Source organism: Sus scrofa, chromosome 1 (assembly GCF_054392235.1).
Source record: "Sus scrofa isolate SSC_HxYL_T2T_F1_AM1 chromosome 1, Sscrofa_HxYL_maternal_Yorkshire_Landrace_v2.0, whole genome shotgun sequence".
NCBI classification, from domain to species: domain Eukaryota; kingdom Metazoa; phylum Chordata; class Mammalia; order Artiodactyla; family Suidae; genus Sus; species Sus scrofa.
In genome coordinates, this window is record NC_139383.1 from 206802535 (window position 1) to 206821569 (window position 19035).

At 38.5% G+C, this 19035-nt stretch overlaps 1 protein-coding gene across 7 annotated transcripts in view; it reads right to left on the reverse strand.

Moving 5' to 3' along the window:
- The window catches only part of TEK (TEK receptor tyrosine kinase), a 112439-nt gene that overhangs the window by 54220 nt on the left and 39184 nt on the right, over positions 1–19035 (reverse strand). For 6 of the 7 annotated variants that reach the window (XM_021062688.2, XM_084983217.1, XM_021062678.2 and 3 more), the window contains exons 2-4: positions 14853–15164; positions 7967–8077; positions 6973–7125 (exon numbers count right to left, since the gene is read on the reverse strand). In XM_021062688.2, coding sequence (XP_020918347.1) covers positions 6973–7125; positions 7967–8077; positions 14853–15164 — 576 coding nt within the window. Of the gene's footprint in view, positions 1–6972; positions 7126–7966; positions 8236–14777; positions 15165–19035 lie in introns of all 7 variants that reach the window. The other variant, XM_084983234.1, reaches the window with a different exon arrangement.

Genomic DNA, 19035 nt, shown 5'->3' on the forward strand with positions numbered 1-19035 from the left:
ACACCTAAAGCAACTAGGAAAAGAAGAACAAACAAAACCTAAAGTTAGTAGAAGGAAAAAAATTAAGATCATAAATATCAGAGCATAAATAAATGAAATAGAAACAAAGAAAACAATAGAAAATATCAATGAAAGTAAAAGTTAATTCTTTCAAAAGATAAACAAAATTCATAAACCTTTAGGCAGACTCATCAAGAAAAAAAGTGAGAGGGCTCAAATCAATAAAATTAGAAATTAGAAAGGAGAAGTTACAATGGACACCACAGAAATACAAAGGATCATAAGATACTACCACAAGGAACTATATGCCAATAAAAGGGACAACCTAAAAGAAATGGACAAATTCTTAGAAAGGTACAATCTTCCAAGACTGACCATGGAAGAAATAGAAAATATGAACAGACAAATCACAAGTATTAAAATTAAAACTATGTTTTAAAAACTCCCAACAAATGAAAGTCCAGGACAAGATGGATTTTTTTTCTCTCTCTCTGTGTTTTTTGGTTTTTTAATGGCCACACCCACTGATATAAAAGTTCTTGGGCCAGGGATCGAATCTGAGCTGCAGGTGTGACCTTCATGCAGCTGCAGAAATGCTGGATCTTTCGACCCACTGTGTTGGGCCAGGGTTCAAACCCACACCTCTGCAGCAACCCAAGCCTCTGTAGTCAGATTCTTAACCCACTGCAACACAGCAGGAACTCCTTTTTAATTTTTTAATTGTATGGCCTCACTCATGGCATATGAAAGGTCCTAGGCCAGGGACTGAATCCAAGCCACAGCTGGGAACTACACCACAGCTGTGGCAATTCTGGATCCTTTAACCCACTAAGCTGGGCTTGGGATCAAACCCATGCCTCTGGGGTGACCTGAGTCACTGGATGCAGTTGAATTCTTAACCTGCTGTGCCTCAGCAGAAACAGGAGAATTCTATCAAACATTTAGAAAAGATTTAACACACATTCTTCTGAAACTCAAAAAATTGCAGAGGAAGGAACACTCCAAACTCATTCTATGAGGCCACCATCATCCTAATATCAAAACCAGACAAAGACAGCACATAAAAAAAGAACAAATCAGGCCAACATCACTGATGAACACAGATGCAAAAATCCTCAACAAAATACTAGCATACAAAACCCAACAATGCATTAAAAGGATCATACACCATGATCAAGTGGTATTTATCTCAGGAATGCAAGGATTCTTCAATATCTGCAAATCAATCTGTGTGATTATGATAATCTCAAAAGATGCAGAAAACCTTTTGACCAAATTCAACACCCACCTGGGATAAAGTTCTCTAGAAATTGGGCATAGAGGGAACATACCTCAACATAATAAAGGCCATATATGACAAACACACAGTTAACATCATACTCAACAGTGAAAAGCTTAAAGCATTTCCTATAACATCAGGAATAAGACAAGGATGTCCACTCTTGCTACCTCTATTCAACATGGGTTTGGAAGTCCTAGCCATGGTAATCAGAGAAAAAAGCAAACAAAGCAAATCCAAATTGGAAAAGAAGAAAAATTATTGGTTTGCAGATGACATAATACTATACACAGAAAATCCCAAAGATGCTATCAAAATACCGCTAGAGGTTATCAATGAAATCAGTAAAGTTGCAGGATACAAAATTAATGCACAGAAATATCTTTCATTCCTATTCACTAACAATGAAAAATCAGAAAGAAAAATTAAGGAAATAATTCCATTTACCATTGCATCAGAAAGAATAAATCATCCAGAAATAAAACTATCTAAAGAGTCAAAAGACCTATATTCTGAAAGCTACAAGACACTGATATAAGATATCAGAGATGATACAAACAGATGGAAAAATATACCACGCTCCCAGATTGGAAGAATCAATATTGTCAAAATGACTATACTACTCAAGGCAATCTATAGATTCAATGTAATCCCTATCAAATTACCAATGGCATACTTCATGGAACTGGAAAAAAAAGTTTTAATTTGTATGGAAACACAAAAGACCCCAAATAGGCAAAGCAATCCTGAGAAAGAAAAACAGAACTGGAGGAATCAGGATTCTTAACTTACTTCATACTATACTACAAAGCTACAGTCATCAAGACAACATGGTACTGGCACAAAACCAGAAATATAGATCAATGGAACAGGGTAGAAAGCCCAGAAATAATCCCAAGCACCTGTGGTCAATTAATCTACCACAAAGGAGGCAAGAATATACAATGGAGAAAAGAAAGTCTCTTCAATAGTGGTGCTGGGTAAACAGGACAGCTACATGTAAAAGGATAAAATTAGAATACTCTCTAATACCATATACAGAAATAAACTCAAAATGATGGAAGATCTAAATATAAGTCCAGATACCATAAAACTCTTTGAGGAAAACATAGGCAGAATAGTCTTTGACATAAATTTCAGCAATATCTCTATGATCTACCTCCTGGAGTAATGAAAATAGAAACAAAAATAAACAAATGGGACCTAATCAAACTTATAAGCATTTGCACAGTAAAGAAAATCATAAACAAATGAAAAGACAGCTCACAGAATGGGAGAAAATATTTGCAAATGAATTGACTGACAAGGGATTATTCTCCAAAATATAGAAACAACTCATGCAACTCAACATCGAAAAAACAAACAAACAACCCAATCAAAAAATGGGCAAAAGGAGTTCCCATCATGGCTCAGTGGAAACAAATCCAACTAGGAACCATGAGGTTGCGGGTTTGATCCCTGGCCTTGCTCAGTGGGTTAAGGATCTGGCGTTGCCATAAGCTGCAGTGTAGGGTGCAGACACAGCTCGGATCTGGCATTGCTATGGCTGTGGTGTAGGCTAGCCGCTACAGCTCCGATTAGACACCTAGCCTTGGAACCTCCATATGCCATGCGTGCAGCCCTAAAAAGACAAAAAAGACAAGAGAAATGGGCAGAAGATCTAAATAAACATTTCTCCAAATAATAACATATGATGGCCAATAGGCATAAGAAAAGATGCTAAATATTGCTAATTATTACAGAAAGGTAAATCAAAGCAACAATGAAGTATTACCTCACACCAGTCAGAATGGCCATAATCAAAAAGTTTACAAACAATAAATGCTGGAGAGGATGTGGAGAAAGGGGAACCCTCTTAAACTGTTCATATGACTATAGATTGGTACAACAACTATGGAGAACATGATGGAGATTTCTTTAAAAAGCTAAATATAGAACCATGTATGACTCAATGATCCCACTCTTGGGCATATATCCAGAGAAAATCACAATTTGAAAATATACATGCACCCCAATGTTCATTGTAGCACTAATAGCTAAATGTCCATCAACAGAGGAATAGGTAAAAAAGATGTGGCACATACACACAACAAAATATTACTCAGCCATAAAGAATGAAATAATGCCATTATCAGCAACATGGATGGATTTAGAAATTATCGTAAGTGAAGTAAATCAGACAGAGAAAGACAAATATTATATGAGATCACTAGTAAGTATAATCTAATAAAATGATATGAAACAATTTACAAAATATAAACAGACTCACAGACTTCAAAACCAAATTTATAGTTATCAGTGGAAACACTGTGGGTAGGTAGGGTATAAAATGGGAGGTTGGGATTCACGTATACACACTACGATATATAGAATGGATGAGTAACAATGACCTACTGTATAGTACAAGTAAAAATACTTATTACTCTGTAGTGACTTATGGGAAAATCAGAAAAGGAAAGGATATACGTATCTGTATAACTGTTTTACTTTGCTGTATACCTGAAACTAACATAACACTGTAAATCAACCATACTCCAATGTAAAATAAAAATTAAATTTAAAAAATATAAATACAATCTCTGTTCCCTAAAAGTGGAATCCAGTGTGGAAAACAGACATCTAATAGAAAATAATGATAAAGATTCTGTGCTGTGGACTTGTCTTTATCATTATTTTCTATTAGATGTCTGTTTTCCACATTGGATTCCGCTTTTAGGGAACAGAGATCATATTTATCTTTTTTTTTTACGTTTGGAAGAGGGCCTAAAGGAGTCTTCCAGAGGAGGTGGTATGTGAGCTAAATCTTTAGGACCACCTTAAGTGACAAAGAAGATAAGGCTGGAGAGTGTGTTTTACGCAAAGGCAAGGTCAGGAGGAAAACAGGACATGTTTGGGAAGCTGCAGGTATCATTAGTCCAGAGCAATGGTCATCAAAGTGTGATCTCTGACCTGTAGCATCTCCACTGCCTGGGAATCTGTTAGAAATGCAAATCCCAGACTTCTGTTCATAACCTACTGGATAAGAAACTCTGGAGGTAGCCTAGCAACCTCCACTCCAAGTGTTTCTGATAATTCTGAGGCATGCCAGAGTTTGGGAACCTCCGGTCCATGTGTATGGAGAAGGGATACAACTAAAAGAGGAAGCAGGAGATTGTAGCACCCAAATATTTTTCAGGTAGAAAACATATAAGAAATGAAACAAAGTACACAAAACCTAAAGTATAAGTATGGTAAAATGCTTCTAGATTCATATTCCCTGGCTCATTCTCTCCAGCACTTGGTGATTTTAGACTGTTGATTAGTCCCAAGGATAACATCCTGATATAAGGAAAACTCAAGAGGAGTATGGTGGTGTGATCTTTTGTGGTCAGGAATTTAGTTTAACTTTTCTTCTGAAAGGAACTAATGTCTTTGTCCCTGAATATTGGTCTCACGGTCATAAACTTGGACCTGTGCCTATAGCTTATAATATTTTTGGCAAGAACTCCTGGTTATCAGTATTTTCTCTAAAATAATCAGGAAGGCTGTCAACACAGACCAGGTCTTACAGGCAACCACTTAATAGATAAAGCTACAAAATGTCTAAGCTAATATTTACATGCCTTAATACATAAAGGGAAAAAAATACTTCTGCACGATTAGTAAATTCTTGAGAACCAGACCAGGGATTATCTGCACATGTTGAAAACTAAGGATGGCAGACACTGAAGAGAAAAGTGAGCTTACTGTTACATTAAAGTATGTCTCTAGCCCTGTACCTATCTGTATACCTGTCCCAGCTCCACTCTTAATCCTGGGAAGACGGAAAAGATTAAGTTCAAGTAAATAATTGGGGTGATCTCTTAGGGATACAGAGGTCAGGAAAAGAATTCATGGATAGGCAACACTTTGCAGTTAGGCTTCTATTATTTTCTTCAAAAGCCTTGTGGTTTTGTATTTCAGGAAACCATATATGGCACTCAGAGAGAAATCTTATAAACGTAATGCTTTTGAGAAATTTTTTGTCATGGAGAGAATTTATCCTTAAAACAAATACTATAAATAGAACCAGTTTGATTTAAATACACTGACTATTCCTAGGATTCAATTCTTTCTGGAGAGACACCCTACAGTTATGAGAAATGGACAAATTCCTTCAACTGTACTTCACTTCTTATTAATAAACACCAGAGAGGTCCAACTGGAGAAAATAATTTTAAATGAGATCATTGTGCCCCATTCAAACTTTCTTCGAATGATTTTAGGTGTTAGCAGTGCTCTTCAGACAGTTTTATTGAAATAAGAACAAAAGAGAAAAAAATGTGCTTCTGGCAATCTGAAAAGAGGACAACTTAGAGATCAAAATGTGTTTGAAGTCTTCTGCTTTATCTTAAAAGTTCAGGGGAATTTTAAATTTTAGTCTATGCTAAATCATGTTTGTTCTAACATTTATAAAAGGCTTTAAACTTTTTACCTATAACATATAACAAATATCTGATGTTTCTGCTATTTCTAGAAACTCTGCCAATTTAGCCCAGACTATGAGGACTCCTGTTACATGGTGCTATGTGACACCAGAGAGACCATCTTAATGAAATGAATTGCCATTCAGACTCTCTGTGAGTGCAGAAGAATGGAAGGGGTTTACCTGCCCTAGTTCAAAGTAGAGCAACAACACTTTTCATATATCTATTGTCATGCTGAAATATCTATTTATCTATTTATGTGTGTACCTGTTCTGCTTGGGAATTAACAAAGAGAGAGTGATCCATCTTATTATCCTTGTATTTTCAACACCAAGACAATGCCTGGCAGAGACTTATAATCAACACAGATTTGTTGAATGAATGGATGCATAAATGCATGCCTGAATATAATGCAAAGCAAAACAAGCTCTCTTCATGAGTTAGGGATGCTAATCATCAGAGGAATGACAGAGCATTCTCAGTACTTAGACCTGAAAGCCTGAACATTTAATTTTGTGAATACCTGGCATAACTAGGGAAAATTCAGGGCAAATTTTTTACTTTCTATAGATCAGTTTTAACGATGGTTACTCCCCAGTTTGATAGTTACAGTGAGGGGAAAAGTTTTCACTAGTTCTAACCCTTGCATTTTTTTAAACCTCAAAACAGAAATCACATTTAAGACTTAATCTAGAAAATGTGGGGTTCACAAGATATTTAATGTTTAACTAGATATTACTTCCACCCAGAAGGCCCGATTCATCCCCCTATAGCAGATACCTTCCAGGGAGACTGTCCAGCTCAGTGTCATTCCCCCTCTGTATGGGGATGCTGCTGCTTAGCAAGTGTGAGGTCCTAGGCCCACGTTGCAGTATGTGGCTCCAGCCTTGTCTATAGCTCATTGGTCTAGGCAAGTAGACATCTGACATATGTTATGCCAATCTGATTATTGATCCTGAGAGTTCAACATTTAGAAGTAAAAAATATATCATAGAAGCTAAGTTAGTGTAATGGTAACATCCTAGAGAGAAAGTCCATCCTCCCTTCATAGAGCTGAGCCCTAGATCTTCCCTGGAAGATCTTTTCTGGAACTTGCTTGTCAGGTTTGCCATCATTATTTAACAGTCCTTAGTATACTTCCAACTAATTCCTAGTTTTTACTTAAGGAGTCAGAGTCAGTTTCTGTTCCTTGCAACTAAAAATCCTAGTAACTACTCCATCCCAGCTGGTGGCCTCTCCATCACTTACGCCGGACTATCAGCCTGGTGAAGGCCGAGGTGAAGAGGTTTCCTCCTATGTACCTGGCCGAGTACACTCCAGCATCCTGGGGCTGAGCATGAGGCAGATGCACTTCTAAAATATCAGGTACTTCGTGCCGGGGCACCGAATGGATGAAGGAACCTATAAGGGAGAAGAGCAGAGAACCACAGGTAACATTCAAACACTCCTGTTTCCTTATCTGGCCCCTCCATTTCATCAGCTTGCCCTGAGCTGATATAGAAAATGTTCTCTAGCATATTGGATGTAGAAGAGTGAAAAGGCTGAGCTATTCCATATGTTCCCCAAAGGTGAGAAAATTATGGTGTCAGAGCAGATATGCTAGTCTATGGGATCTACCACCAAACACAGGAAGATGAGGGTAGCCTAACATTCTTATCTTCTGTAAACAAACAGAAGGAAAACAGATAAAACTGGAAAAAATGTCAAGTAACCTTGTCAACTAATTGATTAGGAGATATTTAGACTCACTACTCCAAATTTATCCATGCACAGAACTCAGAACAGTCCCCATCAATATTTCAGCAGGATCTGGCAATGGCCACCAGGTGGTGCCAAGCCATAATTGGACCTAGTTGGATTTGGGTTGCACCTTTGGCTTTTCAGGCTCACTCTGGTCATGCCCTTAGCCTTGCACTCAGCCTTACATTTTACACAGCAGAATTTGGGACCCCACATATTGCATCATGGTGTATTTCATTGTACATTCATAGCTCATATTGTATGTTCATAAATGTACGATGTAGGTGCATTCATATACGTATATAAATCTCTGCTTTAATTTGCTTAACTAACCAAACACGTTGCCTGATATCTTCTATCATAGAATTTGATTAGCTTTCATCATAGCAGCTTTACTTTAAATACCTGCCCCCAAGACTACAATAAGATTATGACCCAATATGTGTTGTGCTCTCTGATGCCTCCCACAATAGTGCTGGAATCAAATAAAACACATACTCACCATTTTTGTAAATCACTGCATCTTCTTCTTTAACCAAGACCTTTTTGAAGGATATGTTCACATTATCTCCCCTGTCCACAGTCATAGTTAAAGTAGCTGGTAGGAAGGAAGCTTTTTAAAGAGAGAGAAAAAAACAAATGAGAAAATAAGGTTACAAATCTCCAGGAACAACTGATCTTTGAATCAGAAGATAAGGCTTGGCACTTGACAGGAGTCAGCTGGTTTTCATGATAGCTTAGAGAGCCACCCTATGAGGGCAGAAGACGCCTCTGACTCATGCTCAGAAGGATTTGGGTTTTAGTCATATCTGCTTGTATCCTCCGTACCTGCTAACCCAAGCATGATGCCCTGGGAGAGTCCCACATGGATGCAGGGCACAGATAGCGATGGGGTCGGGGGACAGACCCAGAGGGAGAATGGTGTGAGTCAAAGAGCACTGTGAGTTCTGGAATTAGACAGTCCTTGGCTTCAGGCCACCCTCTGCCGCTTACTGAACCTCTTTGAGTGAGTTAATGTCACCTCTGGACATCCCAGCTTCCTCATCTGTAAATTGGAAGTAAAAGTATTTATCTTAAATGGTCATTAGAAATATTACATGATGTATGCCAAACCCTGGATGCTCAAAAGAGGTCAGTGTGCTTCCCCAATGTAAACAAAAGCCACATTGCTGTGCTGACAAGTGCAATATGGCCAGGAACAGCAGCCTTCTCAACTGTACTGAAGTGGACCAACTGTGCAGGAAAGCAGGCAGGGGACTGGAGGGGCCACTTTCTGAGGCTCCCTCTCACCTTGACTGGGTGCTTCATTTAGCAATATGATGTGTCTCAACAATCTACAGCTCTTGCTCACTGTGACATGCTCCTGGGCTCCTGTGAGAACTTTTGCTGACCATTTTATGCTGTGGTTCCTTTCTATGTGGTTTGTTTATATTTTCTGCTCCTTTGTATTAAGGTTGTTTAGTTGACCGTGGGACTTCTCACTCAGCATTGTATTCTGAAAAGGAACCGAGATTCCCCTCTAGGCTCAGCTCCAGCAAGGCTTTTCTTTTTCTCTCTTTTATGGTTCTTTATTATTTCAGACTTCATAACTTTTAAGCTCCCTATTTTCTGGGGTTGGAACGCAGTCATACTAGCATTCCACTGCTGCCCAGCCTGCCATCTCCTACATTCGTGGTTCTAGATAGACTGTTCTCTGCTGAGGACTAATGAAGGGCATCCACAAGCCAGCATTGCACTTGGACTTCCCAATGACACAAGAGTCTGGCTGGTACACAGAGATTGATGTCATATGATTTGACTGGCTCATGAAAATAATAAGCACCTATGGACCAGGCATTGTTCTGAGTACTTTACATATATTTAATGTTCATAATATCTCTATGAGGTAGGTAATACAATTATCTTAATTTTACAAGTGAGAATCAAGATACAGAGAGGTCAAGTAACCTGTTGAAAATTACACAGCAAGTTCATGGGAGAGAAGGATTTGAAGCAGGTAGCTTGGCTCCAGAGGACTTTCATAGGTTATATAACACTTTTTTTGTAAGTAAGTTTGCTGAGGCCTAGGTTAGAAGATGACAAGCTCAACATCATTTTGGATTGGTTAATTAATTCACAGACCTCAACTAAGAACACAAATCACTTATTCCTTAAGGGATGGAGAAGACACTAGAAGGTAGTAAAAGTTATAACAAAGGTGTTTCTCGTGGTTGAAAAATAATTGAGCTAAATATCAGTTGTCTCCTTTAATTTAATAAGAACTAAGAGTAGGAATTTCCCATTGTGGCTCAGCAGTAATGAGCCTGACTAGTACCCATGAGGATGCAGGTTCGATCTCTGGCCTCACTCAGTGGGTTAAGGATCTGGCATTGCTGTGAGCTATGGTGTAGGTTGCAGATGCAGCTCAGATCCCATGTTCCTGTGGCTGTGGTGTAGGCCGTCAGCCGTAACTCCGATTGAACCCCTAGTCTGGGAACTTTCATTATTACTTTGTATAATTTCATAACAGTCTTGTAAAGACAAGATATCCAGTGTATCAATGTGGGGGATGGCATTACGGTTAAGTGCTTTCCCCAAGGCCACCTTATACCAAGTGTGAGAATTAAAACTCAAATTCAGACCTCCAGACTTATTCCAGACATCCATCCTCCAGACACCTCCAAATCCTTAGCTCTGACTTCCAGACATTCTGAACTGTAGTCAGTGCCTCAAACAAATCACATGATCACTCATATCCAAGTCTGGAACTTTCTCCCTTCTTTTCTGCTCCTTCCTTCCCCCTATGTCTCACCAAGTTCTACATATTCATCAGTCCCCATTTACACATCATTTCTCTAGGGGCCTTACACAAACCTGGAAACCAGATTAAGGGCCCTCATGCTGCCCTCCAAATACCCCGCACTTCCCCATGACTGTCCCACTCATAGTATAACTCCCCTAGTAGACTGAACATTCCAGGAGGGCAGGCTTGGAACAATGATTTTGAAAGGCAGCACAGGTGGGGGTTGGGTCCTGGCCTCTGAGATCAGGCCCAAGTTCACTGTCCCACAGGGAACCAGGTACATAAATGCATCTAAGTTACAGTAGGTATGAGACTTATCTATTGATATGTGATCATAATAGTCCTCACCAGATATGCATTTGCTAAAGACTTAATTGTGCAACAATGTGTATAAAGTTGCTAGGGAGATATCGCACATAATGAGTATCCGGAAAATGTAAACATCATTATGTCTCCCATGTGTGGCACAAACAGAGGCTTAAGAATACTTGTGGAATGAAAGAATAAATGAATAAATCTGATTTCAAATTTTCCTATTTTCTTTATAATTTTGATATACTCATTTGAGTTAACTAGGTACAAATGGCTCCTCTCTGTCAATTTCACAAATCATGTTTGGGAAATTGGGTGTTCTTAAAGCTATTTCTCAAACGAAAAAAGGAAAAAAAATAACCTAGGTTTCCTCTGATGGAACATTCTGAAAGAGATCTTTGGATATGAAAATATTTCAAACTTCATGTATAATACTTCCCTACCTCCAAATGCAATCTGCAGTGAGATTTGAACTAAATGCTTTTGACTTTTTTGAATGATGCCATTGATAAAAAGCCCTTTGGCCATTTGGAGTATGTGAGCCAATTTAAGCCATGTTTTGGCACATCTCAAATGGATTTTCCACTTCCTCCCCTGATGCACGAGTCAGCAGCAAGCAGGAATATAGTCATGTTTATCCTATCCTCTGTGTGTGTCCCTAGGTGCTGAGTTCCCACATTGTTTTACTAGGGAATTAATGGTGTCATGAGGACATAGCGTTGGAGGTTTTCTTGACTCACCATAAAGGATATCACTTTCCTTGTACCATATTTCAGCCAGTGGATGGTCAACAAAAGAAAAAGAACCAGTTCAACAGCCTGAGATGTTGCTGTTATTAAAACACAAAGGAGAAAGTTCTACCTATTTTTTTTATGTCGTCTAGACCTCCACAATTATGTTAATAGACTACATTAAAATTTTCCACAATTGAGTAGGAAAATTAATAGTCCCACTAAATTACTGCTTATTCCAAGGTACTAAATAATGATAATGATTGAACATTTACCATGATCCAGATAATGCTGGTGATCTCATTTGACTCTCAAATGTATATGGTAAAATCTCTATCCCCATTTATTTGTTTCAAATGAGCAAACATAACCTGACCCCCTTGCTGTACAGTGGGAAAATAAAAAAAATTATAAAAAAAACAAATGAGCAAACAATGATTTCAGTTAGGTGACTGGCCTTGGTCATACCATTCAGTTGCAGAGCTATTCTCAAACCCATGTCTGCCTGATTTCCATTCCCATATCTCTGTACTGTGCCCTAGGTTTTTCAGGTTTGAATTAAAGTCATTGTTATAAAACAAATTATAAAACATTTTGCTCAGAATTGGGGAGGGTGGTTAACGTTAAGTGAGCATAGTATACGAAGTGTAGTGCAATAAATACAAGCTCTGAGGCCAAACCACTTGGCATCAAATCCCATCCCCATCATTTACAGACTGCTATTGTTGTAATTCTGTAACTTGTTCTGCAATGCCTCGCTTCACACAAGTTTTCAAGAACACATCTACCATATAAATCAAATCTAACTTTAAATAAATTTATGAGAACTGGCTTCTTGCATATACCACCTTATTAAAACTTAAGATACTTCTGCTGGTATTATTATACCCACTTCACAGAGGATGAAAAATGAGACCAATAGAGGTTGAATACCTGCCTATGGCCACAGAGCTGGTAGGTAAGTGGTGAAAAAGAATTAAAACTCAGGTGACTGTGAGTCTAAAAGCCTTATTCTCTCCATTGTTTCTCACTATCCAAGCTTGGCTTAGCCTCATCTAACTGAATCTAAACCATCTTTTACCTGGGCTGACCTGGACTCTCGCTTTGGAGGACTCATTACAGTTGGGTTTTGACTCCCAGTGTTCTGGTTTAATATGCTCTATGCATTCTTATTTATATATTTTCAAGGACAACCCCAAGCCAGTCCTAAAAAGGCACTTATCATTTCATCGCTGTGAGGGGCACGAATCTCAGATCATTTTCATTCAGAATGTGGACATATCAGCATAAGGACATAACTCTTTATTCAACTCAAATCCCAAGTGACACATGTGAAAAATAGCAGAGCTGACTTTTCAGCCACGATAGCTTTGGCACACCTCACATCCCTTTGTTCAACCTCTCTTCTCTCACCAGAGAGCTACATTCCTGGGAATTTCTGTTGTGTACTTTTCCCACTTGTCTGGTGTCATTTAAAGGTGAACATTACAGTTTTGCTAAGGAAATCTTTTCCTTCATTTGCAATGAATAATGATTTCAGCACTTTTGACCTTAAAATGAGCTTGCCACCTTCAAATCTTTTAATCACTGTCACTAGTAAATTCAAAGAAATATTTCCAGGTGGACCCCAGATAGGGCTTGACTCAAAAAAAAAACCCTTGCTACTCATGTGGTTCTCAGCCCAATGGCACTTTATCACTTGGAACTTTGCTAGAAATGCAGAATCTCAGGACTCTCCCCAAGGCCCTATTGAATCAGAGTCTGCATTTTAACAAGACCCTCAGATGATTTTATAACCATTTTTAACTTTGAGAAGCACTGATTTCAAAAACTACAAATTCCTGACAATCAGAGAAGTGTGCCAAGGTGTATTATTTATCTGGATTAGTTTTACAATTAAAATCAAATTCTAAAGAGCTCACAATGTCATTATTTCATGATATAACACATTCTCAATTCACAGCCCCATGTGGTTATGATTATTCAATTTGGCAAGGATGCCTCAATTTTAGGTTATGATCAACCCAGAGAAAGGGGCTGATGGGTGAGGGGCCAGATCATTCCAGTCAGAACAAGGAGAGATCATTTCTGTTGGAATCTGTACCCTCCTCTCAGCAGATAATATCCAAGGTACCAACAGTATACCTGCTTCTCCAAACCTGGGATCCTTAGGGAAGAACAGAGTCTTTAGATAATGTTTATAATGACAGATCCTCCAATTGCCAAAAGGTTGGTGGACTGGCCTGAAGATTTAGCTTAGGACTCCCTTCTATTTTGGGAGAAAAGCTCCATCACATCACTGCCTCATGAGGCAGTAGTAAGGAGTAATACTCCTCTTATGCAGAAAGCTCTCAATAGCCTCCTTTGGAGTTCATGGATCCTGTGAGTTGGGCCTGGGTACTCAGCTGCTAAATTAAATCATGATCTCCTTCCAAGAATGGTAGCCTGAAAAAAAGACCCCAGTTCTTCATTCTTTCCTGTATCCATACTCTGTGCCATTTAATCATGTGATACCCTCACATTCTGACTCTAGGCTCAGCTGTTTGACTTGCTCTGGGCAATAAAAATGAGGCAGAAGTGATAAAATACAGTACTGGGGCTAGGTTTCAAGAAGCCTCCACTTATTCTCTTACACCTCTGCCATCTCCATGAGAACATACCTAGGTTAGCCTGCTAATGGTTATAGTCACATGAAACAGCCAAGGTGGCCCAACAAAGGCCAGCCTAATAAGCCTACAGCCAGACAATATCCGTACATGTGAGAAAGCCCAGGCAAGATCAGCAAAGCCGCCTCATCAATCTCATTTATAGCAGACTCACAAGCTATGCTTATCATTGAATGCCTCTGTAGTTTTGGTTGTGTGTTACACAGCATTATTGTAACCAAAATAGAAGGTAACTAATTAAATTGAGTTATTGATAGATATCTATTTCTCTTTTTAATTTTTTATTCCTATCATATTTTTCCTCTGAAAACATTAACTCCTATTAAGAATACTCAGGGGCAAAAAAAATAAATAAATTATCAAATGAAAAATCAGTAAGGAGTTCTCTTACTGATGTGGCTCAGTACGTAAAGGATCTGCCGTGGTTGTGGTTGCAATCCCTGGCCCAGGAAATTCTACATGATGCAGGCATAGCCAAAATGATAATAATCATAACAATAACAATAATTTTTTAAAATAAACACAAAAAAGTGAAAAATCAATGAGAAATCTCAAAATAGCATAGATTGTCAATGGACAGTTGTCTTCATTGAATCATGTTACATACAGGTAACATGTCCTTCTCTCCATCAGGACCATGAAGCCCTTAGTAGAACATGTTATATATTTCATTTCATCTCACGAACTCAAGTTCTAGTGAAAGGGTTGTATGTGAATGAGTTGGACTGGATGCCTCTTATCTCTGATGCTTTGTGTAAAAGAGACAGTGATATTTGGAAAAAGGCAGAAATGTTATCAAGTTCAACAGTCTGGCAGCTCTACCAAGTCTCAGGGAGCAGCTGCCAAGACAAGAGGACTCAGTGGACCTCACCTCCCCAAATCTAAAGGGCATGTTACCTTGTTGGCGCATCTTCATGGTCCGAATCCTTATTGCTTCTCCTCGAACTCGCCCTTCACAGAAATAAGCACCATTGATTTTACTAGCCTTTTCTCTCTTCCAGACAACTTTTTTAGCCCATTCTCTGGTCATATCTTGAGTAACTTCTAGTGGATCTTGGTGCTGGTTCATTAAGGCTTCAAAGTCCCTTCCTATGATTATGGGCTCATGGGGGTGCCATCCAGAAGCAATGCAGGTGAGAGATGTTTCAGCATCAGACACAAGAGGTAGGGAATTGATCAAGATCAGGTCCATGGCACAGTCCACTGTTCCTAAAAAGAAAGAGGGAACATAATGTATGAGGATAAGTTAGTATTTACAAAGACTTGTCTAAAAATAACTGTATGAGCAGTCTTTCTAAAATGCCATTCTGATCATGTGCCTATCTTCCATATAATAAGATTCAAAACTCTTTACCATGGCATCGAGATTCTTTATCACCTAGACCCTACTAACCACTCCTGCACTACTGTATACCCTAGCTGTAAAGGACTATTATTCTCCACTCCCAAGGCAAGAAGTACACTAGGTATCTTAACCCACTATAGCGCCTGAGACAGGCATTCAGTAAATGTTTCTTGAGTTGAGACAAATTCATGGTAATAATATTATTATTACTGTTAACTGAAATTCATTATTTATCATCATTAATTATCAATTAAAGACAATGTGTTCTATCCCAATAATAAAGTATTCTAAAGAAATACATCAATTACTTACACTGTATGCTAACTTTACAGACTCTCATAATTATCAGATAATTTCATGATTCCATATTAAATTCCACAAGATAATACAGGGACTGAATGAAGTTTGCATTTCCCTCTGAGCTTCATCTTTAAAATTAAGACCTGTCTTATAGGATTCTTGCAAAAATTAAATGAGATAAAGTACATAAACTGGCAAGTGCCATGTCTACAACATATGGGGTACTCAATGACCATTATGGTGCTTCTCTCTTTTTTTGTTTTCTGAACACTTATCCCCAAATCTCAAATCTTTGCAAATGTAAAAACAAAATCCAAGCTAATTTTTAAGATTCATTCAATAAGGGAATTCCCATTGTGGCTCAGCAGTAACAAGCCCAACTAGTATCCATGAAGATGAGGGTTCGATCCCTAGCCTCGCTCAGTGAGTCAAGAATCCGGCATTGGGACTTCCCATCGTGGCTCAGTGGTTAATGAACCCAACTAATAACCCTGAGGTTGCGGGTTTGATCCCTGGCCTCTCTCAGTGACTTAAGGATCTGGCGTTGCCATAAGCTCTGGTGTAGGTCAAAAACTCGGCTCAGATCCTGAGTTGCAGTGGCTGTGGTGTAGCCCAGCTGCTGCAGCTCCGATTCGACCCCGAGCCTGGGAACCTCCACATGCCATGGGTGCAGCCCTAAAAGAGAAAAAAAAAAAAAAAAAAGAATCCAGCATTGCCATGAGCTGTGGTGTAGGTCGCAGTCACAGCTCAGATCCTGAGTTGCTACGGCTGTGGTAGAGGCCAGCAGCTGTAGCTCTGATTTGACCTCTAGCCTGGGAACTTCCAAATGCTGCAGGGAAGCAAAAAAAAAAAAAAAAAAAAAAAAAAAAGAGGAGAGACATTTATTCAATAGAGACAAAAGCACATTTACAAAAACAGAACCCACTCATTTCACTTTTTCTATTTCCCTTTCTATATTTCTAGAATTTCTGAGGTGAGCAAATGGAATCTGTGTCTAATTCTCTCTTCTTGTTGAATGTGGAAATACCAGGAATGAAGGATATTTTCTGGCTCCAGTGAAGGTTGACTCTCAAGTCCACATAAAATTATCAGGAGGCTAGACAGGTCAAGCACATTGGGTAATGAGTCTCAGAGACCTTTCTGTAGATAAAAAGTAGTTCAAGTAGACTGCATATTATCTCATTTAATATTCATCAAATTACCCAACAACCCTCTGAAGTATATGCCATTATCTCACTTTTATGTATAAGAGAATGAGGGCTCAAAAATTTGAGTAGCTTATTCTATCTTCCACAGCTATTGTGGTCAGAGTTGAATTCAAATTCTCACTGGTCTTTCAGTTCCTTAGATATACCATGCCCTTTCCCACCTCAAAGCCTTTGTACATACTGATCCCTGTGCCTGGAGTTCTCTTTTTCACTCTTCACATAGCTAACTTCTCTCATCCTTTGGGTCTCAGCTTAAATGCCTTTCTCATGGATGGCCTCTCTAGCTACCTTATCTGCAATATCCACATAGCTTCATCCCATTATCCTCTGATTCAGTCTTCTATTTGTTTCCTTCATAAAGATTACCACAATCTGTGATTATTTTTTTATCTCTCTTCTCCTAGATAATAAATACCATTAGAATGAGAACTGAAGCTGTTTTATTCACATTGATTTATATAGGAGTATCCTACCTAGTTTCAGCATATAGAGGACTTAATAAGTATCTGTTGGATAGATGGTGGATAGATAAACAAATTTTATCACAGATCTGCCTGATTCAGTTTCACCAAGTCATTTGGCTCCCACTTCCAGAACAATGAGATTAAAAATAAAAGTGCCCTTCTGAGTCTAAACTGACCTCCTTGCCCATATTTAAAATATTGTTTTGAGGGCTTAATCTCCAAAATATACAAACAGCTCAACAACAAAAAAACAAATAACCCCGATGAAAAATGGGCAGAAGACCTAAACAGATATTTATCCAAAGAAGACATACAGATGACCAGTAAGCACATGGCAAAAAGTTCAACATCACCAACTGTTAGAGAAATGCAAATCAAAACTACACAAAACTACTACAATAAGGTACCAGCTTACCTCAGTCAGAATGGCCATCATTACTAAGTCTACAAATAACAAATGATGAATAGGGTGTGGAGAAAAGGGAACCTTCCTACACTGTTGGTGGGAATGTAAATTGGTAAAAACACTGTGGAGAACAGTGTGGAGGTTCCTCAAAAAACTAAATATAGAACTATCATATGTTCCAGCAATGCCACTCCTGGGCATATATCTGGACAAAACTACAATTCAAGAAAATACATGCACCCATATGTTCATAGCAGTATTATTCACAATAGCTAAGACATAGAAACAACATAAATGTCCATTAACAGATGAGAGGATTAAGAAGATGTGGTACATATATACAGTGGAATACTATTCTGCCATAAAAAAGAATGAAATAGTCACATTTGCAGCAACATGGATGCAACTAGAGATACTCATACTAAGTGAAGTAAGTCAGCGAAAGACAAATACCATATGATATCACTTATAAGTGGAATCTAAAATACAGCACAAATCAACCTATCTACAAAACAGAAACATACTCAGACATAGAGAAGAGACTTGTGGTTGCCAAGAGGGAGTGGGGAAGGAGTGGAATGGACTGGGAGTTTGGGGTTAGTAGATGCAAACTATTACATTTAGAATGCGTAAGAAATGAAGTCATACTGTATAGCACAGGGAACTATATTCAGTCTCTTGGGATAGACCATGATAGAAGATAAGAAAGGGAATGTACGTATGTATGACTGGGACACTTTGCTGTACAGCAGAAAATGACACAATACTATAAATCAACTACACTTCAATAAAACTTTTAAAAATGAAAAAAAAAGACTGTTTTGATAGTTACTGAGTTTACGGGGTGAAAGTAACTGTTATTGTTTTTACAAAATGCCACAGAAAGGTGAAAAATGGTTGCCGAGCATTTGGAGCTGAGGGGTATTAATTTACTGGACCTATTTATGCCAAGCACTGTGCCTGCCATGAAGCTCTCATACAATTTGTTTTCAAAGGCATTTACCAATGTCTGAAGTATGCAGTAATGTTTTGAGGATGATTGACTAGGAGCTACATTTTCACCTGATTAACTAGGAAGAATTTCAAAGTCAAGTCTTAATATAAGTAGGAATTGGTGTTGCTTTTTTTTTTCTTGTAAGGTTAACTCAGTACACTGAGGGAAGAAATCTTGGGTTCCAACCCATTCCAGAATGGGTTCCAAGTCTGACCCACAAGCATCTAAGTTCTAAGCCTCATAGGTTTAAATTTAAGATTTCAAGGGAGGGAACAGAGGTTAGGATAAGAAAAGTGTCACAAGAGATGATGAGCTGGGAAAGCTAGTAATGGAATTACAGCCTCCAAAAATAATACCAGGGCA